The sequence below is a fragment of the Cnephaeus nilssonii genome (assembly GCF_951640355.1).
Source record: "Cnephaeus nilssonii genome assembly, chromosome: 19".
In the NCBI taxonomy this organism is placed as follows: domain Eukaryota; kingdom Metazoa; phylum Chordata; class Mammalia; order Chiroptera; family Vespertilionidae; genus Cnephaeus; species Cnephaeus nilssonii.
In genome coordinates this window covers 34,462,655-34,485,812 of record NC_137090.1, presented here as the reverse complement: position 1 = coordinate 34,485,812, position 23,158 = coordinate 34,462,655, and the positions used below count along the sequence as shown (strand labels likewise).

The 23,158-nt window shown below is 51.6% G+C and overlaps 2 protein-coding genes across 2 annotated transcripts in view; one reads left to right on the top strand and one right to left on the bottom strand.

The window, feature by feature from the left end:
- The window catches only part of RPH3AL (rabphilin 3A like (without C2 domains)), a 126,002-nt gene extending 123,260 nt beyond the window's left edge, over window positions 1–2,742 (bottom strand). The window contains exon 1 of the mRNA XM_079797371.1: window positions 2,636–2,742. The gene's annotated coding sequence lies outside the window, so the exon portion shown is untranslated. The remainder of the gene's footprint in view (window positions 1–2,635) is intronic.
- Window positions 2,743–18,892: 16,150 nt separating this feature from the next.
- On the top strand, window positions 18,893–22,467 carry LIAT1 (ligand of ATE1). Its single transcript, XM_079798771.1, has 2 exons — window positions 18,893–19,134; window positions 21,677–22,467. The coding sequence occupies exons 1-2, from the start codon at window positions 18,939–18,941 to the stop codon at window positions 22,171–22,173; spliced, it is 693 nt and encodes a 230-aa protein (XP_079654897.1). The 5' UTR covers window positions 18,893–18,938; the 3' UTR covers window positions 22,174–22,467.
- The last annotated feature ends 691 nt before the right edge of the window (window positions 22,468–23,158 follow it).

Below are 23,158 nucleotides of genomic sequence, written 5' to 3'. Positions count from 1 at the left end.
AATGGCATCCGAGCTGGGTCCCAAAGGGGAAGGGCTGCAGCCCGGCCATGGGCGCGAGGGAAGTCGATGCGGAACAGGAAGCTGGTTCTGAAGCCTGAGGCCACCTGAGGCGGAGGATGAGCTGGCTTTGTGTGGGAGGAAACCCTGGGCTTAGAAAACCTTCTTAGGGGAGAGGTTTCAGCGACCGGGTAAACACAGTAGCCAAGGATCATGAGACCAGAGGCGACGTGACAGAAGGGTGGTGGGGGCTGGAGAGGATCCTCCAGCCGAGGGGCTCTGAGCCCCGGCCTGCGGTGTTCAAGGCCAGGAGAGGCAGCGACACTCAGGGAGAAGTGCGTGTGACAGAGGAGGGGGGAACCTACCGCTGGGTAAGTGCGGGCAGCTGCCCAGGAGGAGACGGCCAGCCTCGGACATGCTGCGTCTGGGGTGTCGCTGGGCACCCAAGGAGCCAGGATGTGAGCTGAACCCCAGAGGGGGAGCTCCCTGAGGAGCGAAACACGAGGCCTCACAAAAGGCCCCAGAAGAGAGGCAAGCGGGGTCAGAAGAGGAGAAGGAAAAGGGAGAAATAAGAACAAGGCCAGGAGGGAGGGATGGCCCAGAAATCACAGCGGGGAAGGCTGCAAAGGGGACGCATGCACCCAGGGTCCGCCTCCCAGGCAGCTGGACCAGCGGACACAGCAGCGTTAGGAAACGAGATGACTCTCAGGGAAGCAGTTTCAGCAAAGTGGGGGGGCCAGCAGCCTGGCTGCGGAGGGTGAAGGGGGGGCGTGGAGCCGAGGCAGGCAGCAGGGGCAGAGCACGTGGTGGGGAAATGTGAGGAAAGAGGAGAGGAAACTATGGCTCCCATACATGTTTACCCCTTACCCCCCAAAAAAAAGATGGGAGGCCAGGGGAAGTCAGAGGAGGATGGAGGGACATGGAGACCTGGGTAAGGGCACAATCGCTCTCGGTGTGGGGGTGGGGAGGGGCAGAGACCGGACCACAGCCCTGGCTCTGCCAATGCTCTTAACGTTAGGGGCAGAAATAGGATATTGGGGACCAGCTCAATGATAAGAAATATTAATCATGCTCTGTTAACCAGGATGGAGGATGGTGCTGGTCTGTTCTAACCTGGCTGAGAGGTGCACGCCCTGGGACATGGGAGCTAACATCGCAATGCAGTCCATCCTCCTGTCCCGAGAACTGCCTGTCATGGAAAGATTTACAACCTCGTGGCTGAAACAATCCAGTCCTGGAGGCACCTGCTCTTTACAACGCCCCCCCCCCCACCCCCATTGCCTGTAATCTGGTCCCAGGGTGCCCAGAGGCAACCCCTCGGCCCCCCTAGCCCGCCTGACTGGTAACCTGCAATGATTATCCCATGCCTACTTTCCCAGGCCTGCAGTTCCTACTTTCCCACGTAATCTCTGTCCTTCTACCCAATAGAAGCCGCTGGCTTATGGGTGGGCTGCAGAGCAGATTTTTGTGAATGATCTGCTGCTCGCCCATGCTGCCAGCATTTCTGGAACAAACGCTCATATATGATTCAACCCTGTCTCTGCTCAATTGGCTCAAGTAGTGACAGGCAGCCGGGACCCCTTGGTTGTCTGGTTACATTACCAGGGTGGCCAGGGACACCCCCTGACTCCTCCAGACTGCTGGGAGGACCCAAGGTTCCCCACAGCCTCACAGGTAATCTGATTTTTAACAGGAATGCCCTCGGCCCTGAACCTCCCCCTTCCACATCGCACCTCTCCCGGGGCAACCTGTGGGGTGGGGCGCAACAGACCACCCCTGGGGGGAGATCTGGTCCTCAGCCTCTGAGCAGCCAGGCAGCAGGGGTCAAACTCGGAGCCTTCCCAGCAGAGCCCTCCTACCAGCTTCCACCTTAACAACGCAGGTGTCACAGGCACCATTGTGAGCCCAGAGCCTTCCTGGCGAGGTGCCCAGGGTGGGTTTCAGCATCACCTCCGAGCCTTCTGCCTGGGAAAGACAGAGGTGGGCCTGACTGCAGAGAGGGCTGGAAAACAAATCCGGGGCTGCGAGGGGTAGGCGGGGTGACCGGGGGAGTCCGGGCCAGGGAGAAACCCCTCCATCCCGCACTCACACACTCCTGGGCACCTAACCATGGGCGGGAGCTCAAATGCCCAGGGCCCACCTCGGCGCCCAATGCCGATCCTCACCAAAGGCCAGGCCGGCGGGCAACACCCCGGCGCTCCCTCCCCACGTGCGCCCGGCGGCGCCAGGCAAACAGCGCACCTGTTGACTCGCCCGCCCGCGCGCCCGCCCCAGCGCCGCCTGGTGTCCGAGGCCGCCCGCGCCCGCCCGCGCCCCTCCCCCATCGGCCACTCCCGCCGCTCCCACCTCGGGGCACACCGCGGGCTCCCCAGACGGGCCCGGCCGGGCTGCAGCCCGGACCCAAAGCCCCAACCGCCCCGCGGGGGCCGGGCCCAGGCGCCGCCCGCGCCCCGCCGCCCCGGGCTCGCGCCTTCCCGGGGCGCAGAGAGCTCCTGGTTCCGTCCACCGCGTTCGGGTACCGCCCTGCGCGCCCGCTGGGCCCCCCGCCGCGGAGCCGAACGCACTCCCCAGCCCTCGGAGACTGGGCCCCGAAAAGGGGGTGGCGGGGTGGGGGCGGCCCCACTTGAGCCAGACTTACCTGCGGGTTCGGCCCAGCCGCCTGGCGCGCTCCCGGGCTGCCCTCTGGCGGCGGCCGCGGGGACCCAGGCGCCCGTCCCGCCTCGCCCCGCCCTTCTCCCACCTGCAACCTGCGGCCCGGGCGGGAGAAGCCCGGCCTAGGGTCACCTGGTAGGCGGGGCCCCTCCGAATGGCTATCCCGGGCAAGGACGGGTCTCCAAGGCCCCTCCTTATTATTGGATAACACACACCACTATCTTTTCCTTAAGCAGCTTCAAGTCCTTGCTTTCTAGCCCTACAAGGTCCTCAAGGTCCTGCCCAGCCCTAGAATCAGCCATTTCTCTGCACGGCCTTGCTTCCTTTCCCTGGGGAATAGGGTCAGAAACAAGATCTGGGGTGCGGTGTGCCCTTTGCTTCTGGGCCCATTGCATTTCCTCATTAATAGCCCACAGCAGGCCAAAGGACGTTAGACCGCTCTACCCCATGGAGTGCTCTTGTCTGCTTATTCCCTGAGGCTGGGGATCATAGCTTCAAAGACAGGCCCTGGACCCCAGGCCCTGGGAAGGAGGTGAGACTGAGAAGGTGCTCTCAGGCCCCCCGGGAGGCCTCGGAGTGACCTGCAGGCCAAGGTGAAGGTCTGGGCGCCACAGAGCCAGCTGAGTAATGAGCATGCAGCCAGCGATGGCTACAAGGTTGCAGCCTAGAGATAAGTGGGTCCATGAGAAATAAGTACCAACAGGAGGCAGGGCCCAGTAGGCATGGTGACGGCCGGGTTTCTCGCAAGAGGTCATTATGAGGTCATTACTGTGGGTGTCTGGCTGAGAAGGATTCTAGTTGTGTGTCTGTCTGAGAGATGTTTATACTTTAAAAAAAATATTTTTAAAATTTATTGATTTATTTTAGAGAGAGAAGAAGGAGAGAGAGAGAGAGAGAGAGAGAGAGAGAGAGAGAGATCAATTTATTGTTCCACATACTCATTCATTCATGTGCCCTGACCAGGGATGGAACCCAAAACCTTGGGTTATTGGGAGGACACTTTGACCAACTGAGCGTCCAGGATGGCAGCGGCCCTGATGTTTATACTCTGAACCAGCTTCTCGAATGTGGCCCTGGGGCCTCTGTGTCAGACGCACCTGCGGAATTATCCAACGTGCAGAGCCACAGGCCCTCGTATTGACTCTGGAGGTGGGGCCTGGAATCACCTTCACCTTGTTCTCCCAGGCATTCCGATTCCCACCAAGGGAGGCCCTTTCCGCCCACAGTCAGGATGCCCCTGAGGAGAGAATCTATGTCTGTTCTCTTTCTACAGAAGCCAGCCTGATCCCATGTCGCCTTTGTTTTTTGGTTTGTTTGTTTGTTTTTCCATGTGTAGAACATTGGAACAACCATATTGCTCATTTTTGAGCCTCTAACAACCTCAACAGGAATAGCCTCATTGGCTGTACCTTCCTTTTGACAAAGTCTCTCTCCTGGGCCAAATTTTAGTCGGGTTTCTCTGAGCCCCCTTCTCCACGAGGCTGTCACCTCGGCCTACAGGAACTGCTACTCAACACAAACGCTTCTGTCCGCCCCTCAACACACAGAGGCTTGAACACACAACCTAACACTGTTCCTAGCAGCCTAAGGCCACCGCGTCCTGGTGATGACCCAGCCCCACCTCGAGTTCCTATCTGAGAAAAACTCAAAGCTTCCCAAAGAATGTATCATTTGTTCCAGCCAAGATCTACTGGTAGGCCCCTGACCTCCATTTTCTTAGAGCATTCGTTTTTTAAAACTGAATGTTGTAAATTCTTTCCCTGTGTCACAGGACGGGACCCGGGCCAAGTCCGCCTCGGGCCGGCAGGAGGGTGTGGGCTCCTGAGGTTGTGCAGGAAAGATTTCACAACAGGAGTCCAGGTGATTTGAAGTGTTTATTAAAGCTGGGGACAGGGAACGTTGAGGAGAAACTCCTGCCTGAGGTAAGGGTGGATGTGCTCCGGAGAGTTCCTACAGGCACCCTTTGTCTGGAGGGCTTCATCGCTGTTTGGCAGACAGAACACCAGGGGTGACCTCCGGGGAGGGTTTCAGCAGAATATTCCTCAGCTTTCCAGGTGTGTGTTCTTAAGGAGGCTGACGAGCCGAAATGAGTGCGTGGAGGGAGCAGTCCTTCGCTGGTCAGCTTTGGCTCTGTCTTGGACTTGCTTGACTCTAATTGGATTTTTTGTTACTTATTCCCCTGACTTCATCCATCCTTGGGTTTGGCAGGTGCTAAGGGCACTAACTGGGTCTCTGCTGCCTATCTCCCTGACCAGGGCCATTTAAGCTATGGACTCTCTGGTTGGGGAGGAGAGGTGTGAACTATTAGCTCCCGCGCACCCTTGGTTAGGGAAGGGAAGGTCTTAGGATTCGCTGGCTGACTATACATTGCTTGGCCCTATTTGTCTCACTGTGGAAGGCCGTTAGACAGACATGAGCAGAGCAAGGGCCTGCTGGAGAAGGTCCCCAGGGTAGAACGCCCCAGATGCCTGCCAATGGACAGCTGTCGGAGGGGACCTCGCCCGAGGGTGTCCCTATGCTGACCGTAGCATGTGGAGGTTTGGACCGCCTACCTTTCCTCCCGAGAGATAACACCTAGGCCTGGGTCCTGCCGCAGCTCCGGGCCCAGAAAAGAGCAAAACCAGACCAGTGACCCACGGCTGCCCAGCGGCATTGAATAATGACCCCCTGCCCGAATAATGGCCCCTGCCCTGGTGCCGGCCAGTCAATCCGTGGAGACCACAACCCTGAAAGGACGCTCCTGGAAAACTGCTGAATATTCTATTGATCTTCCCCTGGGACCTCCCCTAAAATCTCCGCCCTTAAAACCCTTAGGACAGAGGACCCGAGGTGCTCTCCCTCCTGGGGCACGCCCCTGCCTTCCCTGGCCCTTTCCCTCCCTTCCCCCCCCCACCCCCCGCGTGTTACCATGGGCTTCCTCTCTCCCACGCTCCAAGGGTCCTTCCTTTACCTCTATAACTCGTTTCCTAAGCCCATTCCTGATAGGACTTACTTTTCTGCCTCTGGGATCCTATAAATCAATGTTCTCTTACAGTTTGTATCTTGGCTCTGAACTCTTTCCCAGCCGGAACCCAAGTACCCAGGTTGCTGAACCCAGGCTCGGTCTGACCCCACCGACAGCATAACCATTTGCCTCAGTTTCCCTTTTTCCACTTGTCAAAAAAAAATTCTCCTAACATCTAACTAGCCGCCCAGCTGGTGTGGCTCAGTGGTTGAACGTTGACCTATGAACCAGGAGGTCATGGTTCGATTCCCAGTCAGGGCACGTGCCCAGGTTGCAGGCTAGAGCCCCAATGGGAGGCATGCAGAATGCAGCCGATCAATGATTCTCTCTCATCATTGATGTTTCTATTGCTCTCTTCCTCTCCCTTCCTGTCTGAAATAAATAAAAATATATGTTAAAAAACAAACAAAAAACCATCTAACTATCCTGCCTCCACGTATCTCCCAGGACCCAGGAGTGCATTTCTGAAGGCCCTGGGAGCCATCCTTCCGAGCGGCATTGTCAGGGAGGGCAGCACGCCTGTGTCCCAGTCTCTGTGGGAGGGTAGGAGCCTAACCCGGGTACGTGCCAGCCACCAGACACAGAGGGCCATCACATGGACGTTAACCACTTACACAGTTTTTGTGATTTTCCACTGTCTTGACAACGCTGGAGCCCCTACTTGCTTCCCTTTCCTGCTCCCTCGTTCTCTCTTTAAAAGGCCAAGCCACGTCCGAGCCGGTTTGGCTCAGTAGATAAATTGTCAGCCTACGGACTGAAGGGTCCCAGTTTCCATTCCAGTCAAGGGCATGTACCTTGGTTGCAGGCTCCATCCCTGGCCCTGATCGGGGCATGAGTGGGAAGCAACCAATCGATGAATCTCTCTCACATCGATGTTTCTTTCTGTCTCTCCCTCTCCTTTCCACTGTCTCTAAAAATCAGTGGAAAAATATCCTCAGGTGAGGATTAACAACAACAACAAAAAAGGCCAAGTCACCTCTACACAGATCAGAGTCAAGCTCAGTTCAATACTAAAGAGGTCTCTTGGCCAGGTAGCTCAGTTGGCTAGAGCAGCATCCCCATATGCCAGGGTTGTGGGTTCGATCCCCGGTCAGGGCACATACAAGAAGAAACAAATGCATAAATAAGTGGAATAACAAATCAGTCTCTCTCTCTCTCTCTCTCTCTCTCTCTCATCAATATTTTTAAAAAGAAGTCTCTTTTTCCTACTGCTGCAGAAGTATTGAATAAAATCTGTCTTTCCCACCATTAACTAGTGTCCATCTTTGTTTTTCTTTAACACTTTCCAGGAATGTTCCTGGTGAGACGGAGTGTTGGAGTCCCCACCTCAGAACCAACAGCCTCGGACTCAACGTGCAATAGCAGCCCACAAAGGCAAGCATGAGGGGCACTTGTTCAGCTGTCACCCAGCAAGGCCTGGATCCAGGACTCCCCCTTGCTTAGGCAGGGAAACAGCAGCATAAATTAGCAAACACGAAAACAGGAAGAGACTTATATCTTGGAGTTCTGGAAATAGCCTGAAGTGTAGACACAATCCATTAGCATTGAGAGGCCCCAGCTTCCTCGCCTGTGCAGCACGTACAGATGCTGTGAGGAAGGGGCTATGCAAACAGAATCTGAGGTGGGTGGGTCCCAGTTCCTGGGATTTGCAGTGTGAAGAGACGGGCAGAGATGGCCGAGACATGGATAACAGATCATTACACTCAAGGAGCGCACGGACCCTGTGTAGTCACTTTCTATGTACTGTCTCATAGGTACTGTCATTGTCCCCATTTCACAGGCGAGGGGACCAGGGGTTGGAACAGCTAAGCTTACTTACCAGGCTGTGGGGGCCTGAAGGAGGCCAAGGGCCTGGTGGGGGCTGTCATTCGGGGCTATCAGGTGAATGACAGGTGTCATTTCAATGCCCCCAGAGAGACAGGTGTCACTCTCATGGGCTTTCGCAAAGTGCATAATGTGTTGTGAAATCCGTGTTTTCCAGGGACAGATGTCACCTGCGGGATCAGCCAGGAGCTGAGAATGTCTCATCACTAACACTGCACCCAGGCCGTTTGGTCTGTTAGCCTGAAGTTCAAAGCACAGCAGAACAAAACAAAATATGACATTATATATGCACCAGGAACTATGCTAAATGCTTTCAAATAATAATTCATTCAATCCTCTTAACCCTACAGTGGAGGTATGCATTATCATGACTATGTTGTTTTTTATTTATTTCAGAGAGTGGAAGGGAGAGGGAGAGTTGGATGATAGAAACATCAATGATGAGAGAGAATCATTGACCAGCTGCCTCTAGCACACCCCCTATTGGGGATCGAGCTGGCAACCCAGGCATGTGGCCTGACCATGAATCGAACCATGATCTCCTGGTCCATGGGTTGATGCTCAACCACTGAGCCACACTGGCTGGGCTATCATGACTATTTATTTATTTATTTATTTATTTATTGTTAATCCTCACCTGAGCATATTTTCCCAGTGATTTTTAGAGAGTGAAAGGGAAGGGGAGAGACAGAGAGAAACGTCGATGTGAGAGAGACACATCGATTTGTTGCCTCCCACACGCACCCTGACCAAGACCAGGGATCGAACCTGCAACCGAGGTATGTGCCCTTGACCGGAATTGAACCTGGAACCCTTCAGTCCACGGGCCAACGCTCTAGCCACTGAGCCAAACCGACTATTTGAAAGAAGAGAAGGTTGAGGCACAGAACGGTTAATTGCACACGGTCACACAGCAAATAAGTAGCAGGACTAGGAGTCAAACCCAAGCAGTCTGGTTCCAGAGCCCATGCAAGTGTGGGGACGGAAGAAACCCTACCCTCGAGGTTCTTTTGGCTGGTCTAATAACCAAATAGAGATGCCGAAACTGGTTTGGCTCAGTGGATAGAGCGTCGGCCTGCGGACTGAAGGGTCCCGAGTTCGATTCCGGTCAAGGGCATGTACATTGGTTGCGGGCACATCCCCGGTGGGGGGTGTGCAGGAGGCAGCTGGTCGATGTTTCTCTCTCATCGATGTTTCTAGCTCTCTATCCCTCTCCCTTCCTCTCTGTAAGAAATCAATAAAAAATATTTTAAAAAAATAACCAAATAGACATGAGACAGATCAACAAGAGCAAATAACCAAATGTAATGCATGCATATGTATGGAAACCCTTCATACATGAGAGAGCCAGGGAGCCCACATGCAAGAGAGGTTCAAAGACAAAAAGGGAACATGAGCAAATAAGACTTTCTGAGCTAGTGCCTTGGGGCTCATTGCAGGTGGATGAGAGCAGCAGATGTTGGGTAAATGGAAGTTTGCCCTGAGGTATAGATACGTCAAAAGAGGTCATCTCTGATCATCTGTTATTGTGGGCCAGGTCCCTAATTCAAGTTCTAGAGCGTTAAGGGCGGGGCAGACGTTTCTGTAGAGCCCGTGGCTAGAAGTGCCTTTAGTTCAAACACTCCACATACCACAGAGGCACACCTTGGGGCGTGAGCCCAGCCCGGAGCTGAGAATGTCTCATCGCGATGACTGCACCCAGGCCACTTTGCCTGTTTGTCTGAAGTTCAAAGCACAGCAAATAAGCAGCAGAACTAGGAGCCAAACCCAAGCGGTCTGCTTCCAGAGCCCATGCAAGTGTGGGGACGGAAGGAACTTTGCTCTTTCCTCAAAGTGCTTTTGGCCGGAACCCCTACCCTCAGAAGTGAGCCTCCACACAAGTAACCGGGACATGGCAGCCTGCCCTGGGAGTGCAGCTGGGGGCTGCCCACTTGAGTCCCCACTGGGCTTCCTCGCCTGTGGGCCTTTGGTCAGCCGAAGGAGGTCTCCAAGCCCCTGGCCTCTTCATTGTCAATGTCTCCCTCTGGAGCCCCAGCTCCTGCATGGTTCAGGCCCAGGTCTGAAAGATTTTGTTCCAATGCTGACGATGGGAGATAAAGGTTTTGTCCCTCAGCCAAAGGCACATCACTGGGCCCTCCTACCCTTCTCTGTGCTGCCTTTGTCTGCTCTGGTAGCCAAACACACTAGATGAGGAGCCCACTATAAGGTGGAGAATATAGGGTGTCCCCAAAAAGGTACACACACACTTTGAAGAATTATAAAGGCAGTGTTTATTAAAATATGCTTCATTGCCTAGGTGGCATGGTTTACAGTGGTTGAGCGCTGACCTATGAACCAGGAGGTCACGGTTCGATTCCTGGTCAGGGAACATGCCGAGGTTGCAGGCTCGATCCCCAGTGTGAAGAAAGCAGGCAGGAGGCAGCCGATCAATGATTCTCTCTCATCATTGATGTGTCTATCTCTCTCTCCCTCTCCCTTCCTCTTTGAAATCAATAAAAATACATTTTAAAAATAAATAAATAAAATGCGTTTCATTTTCAAAATGGAGTTATCGTCTGTTCAAGTGTGTATACATTTTGGTGGGGTTAGGACTTCGCCATGTGAATTTGAGAGGGACACAATTCAGCCCATAACAGGATCCCCAGGAAATGAACAGGCTGGAGCTATGTGAGGTTTCGATCGCTGGGAGAAAATATTTTAGACATACTAAAAGCTATAAAGAATAATATAAACATACAATGCACCTCCCGCCCCACTGCTCAGCCTAAGAAATGAAATGTCCCCTATACAGGGCAGCCTCATGTGAAACCGTTGCAGGCATGATCTCCTCCAAGCATTTCTCGGCTCCCACATTTCTGTATACTTTGACCACATGCCCATGCATCCTCAAACATATATAATACTGTTTTGGGTGTGTGCCTTAAACTTTATGTGAATGGGAACATTCTCTATGCTTTTTTTATTGAGAAGAAATTCACATAACATACAATTAACCATTTTAAAGTGTATGATTCAGTGGCATTTAGTGCATTCACAATGTTGTGCAACCACCATCTCTTTTGTTTCAACATATTTTTATCACTCCGTAGAAAACCTCATATCCATTAAGTAATTCCTCCCCATTGCGTCTCCTCCCACCCCTGACAGCTACAAGTTTGCTTTTTGTCTATGGATTTGCTTATTTGTTTTCCTCTGTAATTTACTTTTTTGCTCAGGCTTTGAGAAATACATCTTTGTGGTCCCTAGTGAGAGAATAAACAAGTCATCTTTTCTGTCAAAGAAGGGAATTTAGGTAACTGCCATTTTGAAACAGCAAAGTAAGCCCCTCCCTTTTTTCCTTTAAATTAGCCAATCACACAAGAGTGTGAGCCTAAGCGCTGATCAATCAAGAGTGAGGGACAGATGATATGCGTCAGGCATAAAAGCCCGACTGGACCACCCGCTCAGTGTGCATGCTGCCAGACTCTGCATTGGTACGCACCCTTCTGCAGAAGTAAAGGTATTTGCCTTGCTGTCTGGCTCCCAGGTACCTTTTGTGTTCTACCAGGACCCCTGATTTGGGGGGCTCGGCTTATTTCTAACACATAGTTTTTTTTATTCCCATATAATATTCCATCCTGAGACTCAATTACAAATTTTTATTAAAATTCTAACTTGAGTTGATGATTTATGGAACTTCTAAATATTCATTTTAAAATCAGTGTTACATGCATGTAGTAACAAAGTCAGCGACCACAGAAGATTGAATGAAAACTGTCTTTCCCTCCTTCTAAAGAGACAACCACTTACCTGTTTCTCATGCATCATTTTAGCACCATGCCAGGCAGCTACACATATATGCATATATGGCATATACATCGTTTACACATATGTTATTGAATAAGTATTTGTTAATCCTCACCCAAGGATTTTTTCCCCCATTGATTTTTCAGAGAGAGTGGAAGGGATGGGGAGAGACAGAGAGAGAGAGAAAAACATCGATGTGAGAGAGACACATCAATTGGTTCCCCCCCCCCCCACCACATGCCTGACTGGGGCCTGGGATCGAGGTACGGGCCCTTGACTGGAATCGAACCCTCGGTCCTTCAGTTCCCAGGCTGACACTCTAACCACTAAGCAACTGGCCAGGGCTTTGATAAGTATTTATTGAGTGCTTGTTGTATGCCAAGCACTGCTTAGGTGTTGGAGGTACAGCAGTGAACACAACAAAGTTTCCAGATAACACATAAACAAACAATTAGATGTAAAAATAAAGGACAATAAGGGACATGGGAGTAATAGTCAGTGATGGCTTCTCTGATAAGATGACATTTGAATTGTAGGAAAGGAAAACCTTTTCCTTATACCCTCCTGGGTTCAGTGGCTAAGGGCCTATGAATCAAACTGATAGAAGACAGAGTCACAAGAGGAAAAAATTTTCAATTGGATAAAGAAGATGTGGAGCGTGCGCACGCGCACACACACACACACACACACACACACACACACTACTCATCCATAAACAAGCTGAAATACTGCCATTGTCGACAACATAGATGGATCTCGAGAGTATTATGCCAAGTGAAATAAGTCAGATGAAAAGGATAAGAATGATATGATTTCACCTATATGTGGGATATAAAGCAGAAAGTGACAAACAAATGCATAGATATGGACAGCAGAATGGCACTTACTAGAGGAGAGAGAGGGTGGAGGAGGGCGAAGTGGGTAAAGGGGGTCAGATATATGGTAACAGGAGATGAGACTTTAGGTGGGGAGCACACAGACATCGAATTATAATCCTGAACACTGAAATTACATAATGTTATTAACCAATATTACCACAATATATTTAATTTTTTTAAGTTACACACACACACACACATACACACACACACAAACTGAGGCCAGATGATGAGGCTTATCCTATCTAAGAAAGAGGGAATATGCAAATTGACCGTCACACCATCACAAATATGTCGGCGCCCATAGCTACAAGTTGGTGGCGCCCAGTCTCCTCAGCCCTGCTGGAGTCCCCCAGTCTTTTCAGCCTCGCCAGGGGTGGGGGTGGCAGGCGCACGGTGTGGCCGGACCCCGCCCTCAGCCCCCCAGCCGCCCAGGGCTGGCCCCTGAAGCACAGGCAAGCCTTGGATGTCGGCTGCCCAGCCGCCCAGGGCCGCCCGAGGCTCAGGTACCCAAGGCCAGCCGAGGCTTGTGCTGCTGGCAGTGGCAGCAGCAGAGGTGTGATGGGGGCATCGCCTTCCCCTGATCACCAGGTCGCCTCCCACTGCTGAGGGCTCCTGGACTGTGAGAGGGGGCAGGCCGGCTGAGGGACCCCCATCCAGTGCATGAATTTTCATGCACCAGGCCTCTAGTATACTATACGAGGCTAAACAAAGCTGGGAAGGGAGGCAAGTTATAGGAAGGTGACCAGGAAAAGTATGGTAAAGGAGGTTTGTTTTTCCAAAATTTATTGATTTTAGAGAAAGGAAGGAAGGAAGGAAGGAAGGAAGAGAGAGAATTATTTCCTTTATTTATATATTTATTTTTAATTCTCACCCAAGGATATTTTTTCATTGATTTTTAGAGAGAGTAGAAGAGAGAGGGAAAGACAGAGAGAAATATTGATGTCAGGGAAACACATCAACTGGTTGCCTCCTGCAACGTGCCCCAACCAGGGCCTAGGCCAGGGAGGAGCCTACAACCAAGGTATGTGCCCTTGACCAGAATCACCTGGACCCTTCGGTCCGCAGCCCAATGCTCTATCCACTGAGCCAAACTGGCTACACAGCTCACCACCAACACTCTTGGCATTGGTCCTGGATCAGCCTAAATCAAGCTGCCTAATTCTGGTTTAGAAGCTCTTAGGCAGTCCACCGTATGAACACAGTGCAATTTATTCAACTGGTTGTAGGGTGTGTTTTTTTCCTTTTTTTTTTAATAAAGTACCATGCGATATGATGTGTAAATCAGAAAGTGGTTGGGATGGGTTTTAAAAGGAGGAAAAAATGAGCCCGGCCAGCGTGGCTCAGTGGTTGAGTATAGACCTATGAACCAGGAGGTCATGGTTCGATTCTCAGTCAGGGCATCTGCCCAGGTTGTGGGCTCAATCCCCTGTGTGGGGTGTGCAGGAGGCAGCCCATCAGTGATTCTCTCTCATCATTTGATGTGTCTATCTCTCTCTCCCTCTCCCTTCCTCTCTGAAATCAATAACAATATTTTTTTTTAAAAAAAGGAGAAAAAATGAACAGCAGGCCTGTTCTCAAAAGTTGCAAAGCCCAGGGCAAGAGTAGAAATGGAGACCCACATACCATATGTCTGAATAGTAAAAGTGATAAATTAAATTGACAGACTGTTAAATAAAATATGTACTATCTTCCTACCTTGAAAATAGACCATCATCACAATCTGCAAGGCCAGATCTGAATTTTTAATTCAGGCTCTTTGGGGTCCTCTGCCCAGCCCATGGCCTGGCCCCCTCCTCCTTCCACTCCCAGCTCCATTCTGCACTGAGAAGAACTCTGAATGCACAGGGCTGGACACCTTGGCCAACCTGACGCGTTTCCATCTATGATGTCCTTGGCCTAGGTCTCCTCAGCAGGATGGACTCAGGAAAGAAGACCAGAAAGGCCCAACTAGCAGGCTGGGGTCATTTGAGCAAGAAATTTCAAGGTGCCAGATACTTGGACTGTGGGCTAGAAGTGGGGAGGTGGGAGCTAGGGTCTGAGTGGACAGGACCCCTTGATTCCACAGACTTCCTGTCCCTTAGGGAGAGGTACGGCTGGGGGAGAGTCCAAGCAGGGCTCTGTGAAGCCCAAGGTCAGAGCAGGGTCCCCATTTGCCCAAGTCTAAGGCTGCTGCTGCTGAAGAGTGGACACTGCCTGTCTGAGCCGGCGGCAGGAAGAGACAGAGCTGTACGCTCTACCCAAGGTGTGCCCATGTCTGCACTGGACTGAAGGGAAAACGGGATCCTTCTAGAGCAGGAAAGCTCAGCTTTTACCTGCTCATAACAATAACATCCTACTAGGCCATGAGGAGAAGCTTAAACAAGGAAGCTGCAACAAATAATGAAGATACGATGCTGTCTCCCATTGGCCAATGACCATCATTGTAAAGTCGATGGCTCGCCTGGCAAGGTTTGTAGAACTGGGGGTGTGGCTTCCAGGCCCAAGGTGGGGGCTAATGAGCATTAAGAGGTTGAGCAAGTCGCTTTGCAGTCTGTTTCCTCATCTGTCAAATAGGGATATTCTTGCTCAGTCTCCTTCTACTTGCAAGAGGTTTTATTCCTTGCCTGGATCTGAATTTTCTCTTCCAAAGCTGACTGGCTAGCTCAACATAACCTCGATGCAACCTTCACTAAAATCGGGTAGAGAAATGGTCAAGCCGCCTCCTGCCAGATGAGTATCCGGGCCAGGGGGGCTGGCTGAGAGGGGAGACAGGCCAGCCTTCCTTGGCCATGGGGGCAGGGGCAGCCAGCACCCATCTGTAAGCACCAGGATGAATGGGGCAGGGCCTCTGGAGAGCAAACCCTAGACATCTCCACCAGCAGGCGCCATTTGCACGGAGGACTTGTCATTTACATTTCACTTAGCTCCCAGGGACAAAAGCAGGCAGGCAAGGGGCAGCTTCCAAGCACTCGCTATACACTAAGTGGCTAGATTTTTATGATCTCTGAACGCATAATAATCTGGCCACTCAGTGTATATCCTATATAATAAAAGGCTAATATGCAAATTGTCCCCTCGACCAGGAGTTCGACCAGCAGGCAGGCCGGCCAACTGCCCATGTCCCCTCCCCCTGGCCAGGCTGGCCGGACCCCACCCATGCATGAATTCATGCACGGAGCCTCTAATATATATATATATATATATATATATATATATATATATATATATATATATTACACACACACACACACACACACACACACACAGTCACACACACACACTGAGTGGCCAGATTATTATGCGTTCAGAGATCAGAATAATCTGGCCACTCAGTGTATGTGGACTGTGCTGGGCACATTAAGTTGGGGGCGTTGAGAATGCCACCAGGTGTTAGACCAAATGGGTCAGACCAGACCTGGGTTCAGCGACCTCGGTACTTGGGTTCTGGCTAGGAAAGAATTCAGAGCCAGGACTTAAACTCTAAGAGAACATTTCCTTAGAAAATCACAGAGGTAGGAGCAGTAATTCGTAGAAAAAATGGGCTCAGTAAATAAGTTATAGAGGCAAAGGGCGGGCCCTTGGAGCTTAGAAGTGAGGAAGGTGAAGGTGATGCACCTGGCGGGGTGGGGCGGTGGAGGGGGAAGGGTGTTGGCACCAGGGCAGGGGGTCTTTATTCAATGCAGCTGGTCCTGACAGCATCCATGGTGTTGCATGTCTGGTTTTGCTGCTTTTCTGGGCCTGGAGCTGGAATACAACTGAGGCCTTGATGTTATCTCTAGGGAGGAAAGGTCAGGCGGTCTAAATGGAATGACCAGCGATATGCTAGGGGAGGAGAGGTCACCCTGGGGGCGAGGTTCCACCCCACCACTGTCCGTTGCTAGGCACCTGGGCTTTCCACCCTGGTGACCTTCTGCACCTGGCCCATCGTCCTTGCTCTGCTCCTGTCTGTCTCACTGCTCCCACCGTTAGTGGATGAGAGGACTAAGGACACACAGAACAGATGAGTCCTTTACAAGGCAGTGTGTCCACACGTGCCAATGACTGCAATTACTGAGTATCAGAGGGCCAAACTCGATAGATTTGATGGAACCCCCATCAAAATCCCAGCGGAGTATTTTGAAGAAATAGACAAGATTTTTTGAAAAATGTATATGGGAAAGCCAGTGCTCTAGAATAATCAAAACACTGGACAAAGTTGGAGAACTTACACTACCTTATATCAAGACTTCTCATAGCCCTTGCCAGTGTGGCTCAGTTGGTTGGAGCATTGCATCCCATGTGGGTTTCGGGTTTGATTACCATTCAGGGCATATACCCAGGTTGTGGGTTCAATCCCCAGTTGAGGAACATACCAATATCTATCTCTATCTCTCTCTCTCTCTCTCTCTCCCCTCCCCCCATATCCTTGGGTAAGGATTAAAAAAAAAAAGCTTACTATAAAGCTACAATAACTAGGACGTTGTGGTATTGAAACCAGAACAAAGTCCTGCTGCTGGTGGCTACTAGAGTCAATTACGTAGAGATGGGATTGGATCTTTGTGGTGCTGTTTATTATTCAGATGGCCGGCCGTCTGAGAGAGTGACAGGTGCAATACCCTGAAAAGATCACTCTGACATTTCATTTCAAGCCAGCCCTTATATAGGGTTAGGGGATGGGGATGGGGGAGGGACTAAAACTAGTGAATTCCCATGGTCTGCTTTCTATCGTCATCCTTGCAGAGATTACCCCAGAACACTGTCTCTCCCCCCAGTTAGTCCCGTCCTTGACTTGCACGTAAAGTGTATCTTCTTTTCTGAGTAATGGACCCATCTGGGCTTCGCGGCCACCTTATCTTTATGGCCCTGTGTTTCTTCTTGCAAAACATCCTCCAGTTTACCAGGGTCTGTAAGAAAAAAACTCTTTCCTATTGTTAGTGTAGTGAATCGCTATTAAACTATAATTCTGCTTCTATTACATGCCCTTCCCCTATCAGTATTGGTGTAAGAAGAGACAGATAGGTCGAGGAAACAGAATCGAGTCCAGAAATAGATTCCCACGTATACAATCAATTGATTTCCTACAAAAGTGACAAGTAAGTGAATAGGGAAAGGGATGTTTTTCTAATGAAAGTTGCTGGAACAACTAGAAATCCACGTGGGGGAGGAGGATAAATCTTGACCCCTATCTGACTTTATTCACAAAATGAGTTTGAGATGGATCATGGACCGAACCTAAGACCCCAGAACTATACGGATTCTTGAAGAAAACGGAAGACTATCTTTGTGATGTAGGAGTAGGGACAGATTTCCTTGGGCAAGATACAAAAAGAAAAAACTGAAAAAAAAGTGTCTTCATCAGAATTTATCAAAAGGCACCATTAAGAAAATGAATCCAAAATCTGCAGACCTGGAAAAAAGATCTTTGCAGCTGAGGAAGGATTTTATATCCAAGACATATAAAGAGCTCTTACAAATCAACAATAAAAGTATACATATTCCAATTACAACATGGGAAAAGACCTCCACAGACACTTTATAAAGTACGATATTCAAATGGCCAATAAGCAGTTTTTTAAAAAATGCTCAACCTCATTCGTCATCAGGGAAACGGCACTTAAAAACCACAGGGAAATACAGCTCCAGACACACTAGGATGGCAGAAATCAAAGACTGATGTTCTGGTTATCCATTGCTGCACCACCAATCACACTAAGATGTAGTAACTTAATAACACCCATCTTGTTATCCCCCACCATCTCTCTGAGTTAGGAATTCAGGAAGGGCTGGGGTAGGGCTGGCCTGGGGTTTGCAGCAGCTGGGGGCACCTCTCCCTGGGGGTCTGTTGGGGCTTCCTTAGGTTCTAGCGGCCTCGGGGCGCTCAGACCTCTTCCCTGGAGGCCCAGGTGTCCAGGAGCAAGTCCCCCGATGATGAAGCAGATGCTGCATTACCTTCTATGACCTAGCCTGAGAAGTCACAGTGTCCCTTCCACCACACACTGCCGGTCAGGAGTGAGCCAACCCACCCGCTCAGAGGGGCGGGGCGTGGACTTAGGCTGTCCCCGAGGTGGAGATGGCAGAATTCTAGAAGAGCGTGTGGGAGGGGAGATGTTATGACAGCCGTTTGGGGGGAATACATAATCTGTGGGGAATAACCCTGGGGAGGGACGCCAGGCTTTGTGAGCCACACTGAAGTCCAATCTTAGTATGAACTGTGAGGGGGGCCCACTGGAGGGTTTTAAGCAGGAGAGCGAAATTGTCCGTCTTTAAACATTAATTCCAGCAGCTGCGCAGATAAAGAATTTTCGGGGAGCGTTTGGAAGTAGAGATCATTTAGGAGGGGTGTCCGGGCGGCAGCCGTCCGCGTGCCAGACACTGCGGTCAGCCCCGGCCGAGGGGAGGGGGTCGGGGGAGGACCGCCGGGGGTCTGCCCGTCCGGCCGTCCGGCCGTTCTCCTCGCTGAGACGGAGAACAATGAAGTAAGTTTGTTTTGCACACCTTGGGCTTGGAAGGCCAGGGTAGAGGTACGAGGCCGGAACGTGGAGGACAAACATTGAGGCGAGAGCAAGCAGCCCTTGAAAAGGTCCTGGAGGATGTACCGTCTCTCTCTCTCCCTCTCCCCCATTGTGCCCAGGTCGCAGCCTGAAACGCGCACGCGCACACCTAGTCCGCGGGCGGCCCCGAGGCTGAAGCTTCCCGACTGCGCACGCGCGCGCGCTGTGTGGCGGTCGCCATGGAGACGCGTGGCCCTGGTCAAGCACTCGGCGCCTGGAGCCGCGGGCTGGGCTGCAGCGGGTCTTGAGCTGACCCACGCGCTGTTGGCGGCCCCGCCGGGGCGGATGGACGGCCTCCGTGGGGCCAGGGCGTCGCGGTATGGCGAGGAGGATGAGGATGAGGAAGAGGAGCTAGAGGGCGGCCCTGCGGGCACAAAGGAGTCCAGACTGCCTCCCATCTCCAGCTACGCCCCAGAGCCCAAACGGAAGGGGAAGAAGAAGAAGAAGAAGAGAAAGACTGAGGGATCAGGCAAGGGGGACGGTAAGAGGAACAGCTAGCTCGGAAGCCTCAGCTCCTGTACCTGAGATTTCTCCCCCTAACCCCCACCCCCCTGAGGTCACCCACCCACGTCCCTCACAGAGACCCCCCATCTACCTGGGGACCAGTTCAGACCAGAAACAGATACTCGCCAGTCCCAGATAGAGGTCCTCCCGCTCCCCACTTATCGCTGCACCGCGATGCCCCTCCCCTGCTCAGACGAGTAAAGACCATCCATGTGCACAGAAACCCTGCCCCAAAGAGCACAGAGAGCTCACGTCCTGCACCGAGAATTCTCAGCAACCATGGAGACGCTCTACCCCAAACAAAGACACTCCCCATACCCAGCATTATTCCCACAGTCTCCCAGCCCCACACAGCACCTCACCTGTACAGATACCCTCTCAGCTTCCTAAACCCTCGGCTGAATTGCAATCCTAAACCTCCCTACCTTCCCCACAGAAATCTCAAGCCCTCCTACCTACAGAGATCGCCTCATCTTCACAGACTTTCCCCAAGCCAAAGAGACGAAGGCACTAGAGGCAGACGCCCCTCACACACAGAAGCACAGACTTCTGCCTTCTGTCTAGAGACCCTCCTTGCCTCCTCATTCCTCAGGGGTAGTGGGCTCTGGATGTTACGTAGACACCCAGTTAATGCAGATGAGGTAGTATCCCCCTGCATAGACTGTCGTCCCCACCACCCGTCCACCAAGGCCAGCCTTCAGCTGCACACACACCATCACATCAGTCACTGCTACAGACTTTTATAACCCCAACACCCTCAAGAACACCCCTTTATGGCAGTGTAACCACCAGGTAAAACTAAAGCACAGATACCCCATCAGGCACACACAGTCACAGAGTACACACACATACAGATACTGTCTCACACTCACATGCACAGACCCCCCCCCCCCCAAGCAGTTCCTGTACGCATACAACTGTATGCATGCAGGTCTCACTCCAGTCTCTCTCAAGGACACATCAGACCCCACACATCAACCGCTGCCACAAACCCACGGAATCCCTGCATCTCCCTGAACTCTCCTCATAGAACCCCCTGATTTCTTGACAAAGGCACTGAGCACCTATTCTGTGGAGAGAGAATAACTGATGTAAAATGCCGTCTCGACTGTCACCCTGTGGTCTCCGGTCCAGGCTTTGGCTGTCTGGGAGGGGGCTCTCACTGATCCTGGCACAGCAGCCCTGACCTCTAGCGTGGCTCGTCCTGGGTCAGGGTTCTGGGCCCTGGTCCTTGGTGTGCAGAGCTGGCACCCCTGGCAGGCCGGAGGCAGGAGGAGTGGCAAGCCTTCCCCATGCCAACCTTGAAGTTTGGGGAAGGAAGCAACAGGAAGATTACGATGACGTCATCAGGTGGAACTGTAATAAAAAGGCAAGAAATCCATTCTGGAGGTTAGGCCAAAAAGCCCTAATTTGGTTTTGTGTCTGCAAAACCAAACCAGGAAATGTATTGTCTTCTTGGCTTAGCTTCCGACCCTAGAAATTAGCGTGGCATGTACTTCATACTGTCAGCAGGGGACACCAAATAGTCTTGGGGGAGTGGGAAGGTATAGATGTGTCAAAAGAGCATTTTTTTTTCTTATTTTTGTTTCTCTTTTTGTGTGTGTGTGTGTGTGGGGGGGTGTATATTTCTCTCCCCACCAAAAAGAAGAATAAGCTGATGAAAGAACCACAACTTATGTGTGTGTTATATAATTCAGGAATGCTTATTAATGTAAAAAAAAAAAAATCAGTACAAGCCACATGGCAGAAGTATTTCCTGGCTTGGCATAATATTGCTTTCCACAGTCAGATGGAGGACGTTTTCCTGTTCTCCATTTCTCCATCATAAAGAAGTCTAGACTGGGGGTAGAGTCACAGGCGCCCAGAACTGAAAGAATCCGGGTGAGCATGTGGAGAGGTGAAGTGAGGGGCAGCGTAGCAAAGAGGAAAGAACAGGGCACTGGGAGTCAGGCCTGCATTCAAAATCCTGGCCCTGCGCGCGCGCGCACACACACACACACATAGGTATATACCATTGGCAAGTTACGGAGACTTTTGGAGTCTGTTTCCTCACCTGGAAAATAGAGCTGATAGCCTGTATCCAGAGGACAGGCTCATAGTACGTGCTCAACAAAAGCATATAGTGGTCGCCCTAACCGGTTTGGCTCAGTGGACAGAGCGTCAGCCTGGGGACTGAAGGGTCTCAGGTTCGATTCCGGTCAAGGGCATGTACCTTGGTTGCGGGCACATCCCCAGTAGGGGGTGTGCAGGAGGCAGCTGATCAATGTTTCTCTCTCATCGATGTTTCTAACTCTATCCTTCTCCCTTCCTCTCTGTAAAAAATCAATAAAATATATATATTTTAAAAAGCATATAGTGGTGGAGTGCATCCGAGGCTGCTGGGAGTGGCCACTGAGCCCTAGGTAAGGAGGGGCCTGCACTCCCCACCCCCTTATATCTTTGGTGAGTTTGGCACCATTCCTGAGCAGGACGAGGGCAGGCCTCACCACAAACGCTAACCCTGCTCCTCTGCTCAGCAGATAAACATCAGAGTCGAAGCCTGAAGAATCAGCAGCTGTCTTCATCTTTTCACGATGTCTTGAGTCCCGGCAAAGATCATGGCCCGAGACCAGAGCACAGGCAGGACAAGGAGCCCAGCAAGCTCGTCCCTTCTTTCTCCTCCTCCGTCAGTCTCCCCAACTTTGCCAGATTAGAAGAGAAACTTTCGAACAACGTCAACGAGAGTCTGCGTTGGGATGGCATTCTCGCCGACCCGGAGGCAGAAAAGGAACGGATTCGCATATATAAACTGAACCGGAGGAAGCGGTACCGGATTTTGGCCCTCAAGGGCATCCACGCTGACCCCTGTGCCGAGGAGAAAGCTGAGAACCCCGCCTGTCTCGCCGATCACCACCGAGAGGACAGCACCCACAGCAGGCAGCTCGCACTGAAAGCCGCCGGCCCCGATGACTACTTGGAGGGCAGCCTGACTCCAAGGCTCCCGCACCGTGACTTAGCCACTGCCCTGCCCGAGTGAAGATCCACCCGTGACACTGACACGCTTACCCTGTGTCCTCACCGCAAGTCTATGTGTTAGAGAAAGGAGAAGAATAAAAGGAAATCAGACCTACAGCTGCAGGGAGCAGCCCTCTGGTGTGTTGATGAGGTCAACTCTCCTGCCACCAAGGGGGACTTCAGCGGCCCCGGGCGGCCACCGCTCCCTTCACAAACGCAATTTAGTGAGCCAGGTCTTTTTCTGAATTTCCTTTTCCTCAGATAAGCTGGCACCTCTTCGTCATTTAACTTCTCATCACAGTTAGAGGTCTATAACTTGCCGTCTCCCCTTCCCCTCCCCGCCAAAGAAGGGAAAGTGTGTAGATGACAGCAATTCTAACTCCTGAACGAATTTCATGGGTAAAGCTCCAGACACAGCACACGTCTGTGGGCTCCGGGAAGATGCTCCCGATATCCCGGAGACCTTTCCTTGTAATTAAACACACTCCCTGCCCTTACGTGGTCTGCAAGATAAGTGAGCTCCAGACGTCATTCCTGGGAGGCTCTGCCGAGAAGTCTCAACGTGACTATTGCTTCTCTTACAAACACGACCGACCCTCCCCTAATCCCCCCAAATGGCATGTTAAGCAAAGTTCTGAAAAGGCTCTGCTAGGCTACCTGTCCCAAGTTGCTATGCTTCCCTTCCACAAATATGGAGCGAGGGCCACTGTTCTCTTAGTTTGGGTTCCCCCAGGAGCAGACCCGGAGACAAGGACCCGGGTGCACGTAGATTATTTGGGAGGTGAAGGAAAGGTCAATAGAAATGGAAGAAAAGGCAGCCAAGCCCGTGGCTCAGTGGTTAGAGCGTTGGCCTGCGCATCGGAGGGTTCGAGGGTTTGATTCCAGGTCAGGGGCACACAACTGGGTTGTTAGGTTCGATTCCCGACCCCCGGTCGGGGTGTGTGCAGGAGGCAACCAATCGATGTCTCTCTCTCACATCGATGTTTCTCCCTACCCCCTTCCCCCTC

Excerpts from the sequence above, each read along its gene's own strand:
- LIAT1 (XM_079798771.1), top strand. The coding sequence starts at position 18,939 with ATGGACGGCCTCCGTGGGGCCAGGGCGTCGCGGTATGGCGAGGAGGAT. Across the intron at positions 19,135-21,676 it reads GGGATCAGGCAAGGGGGACG|ATAAACATCAGAGTCGAAGC; the intron begins GTAAGAGGAACA and ends TCTGCTCAGCAG.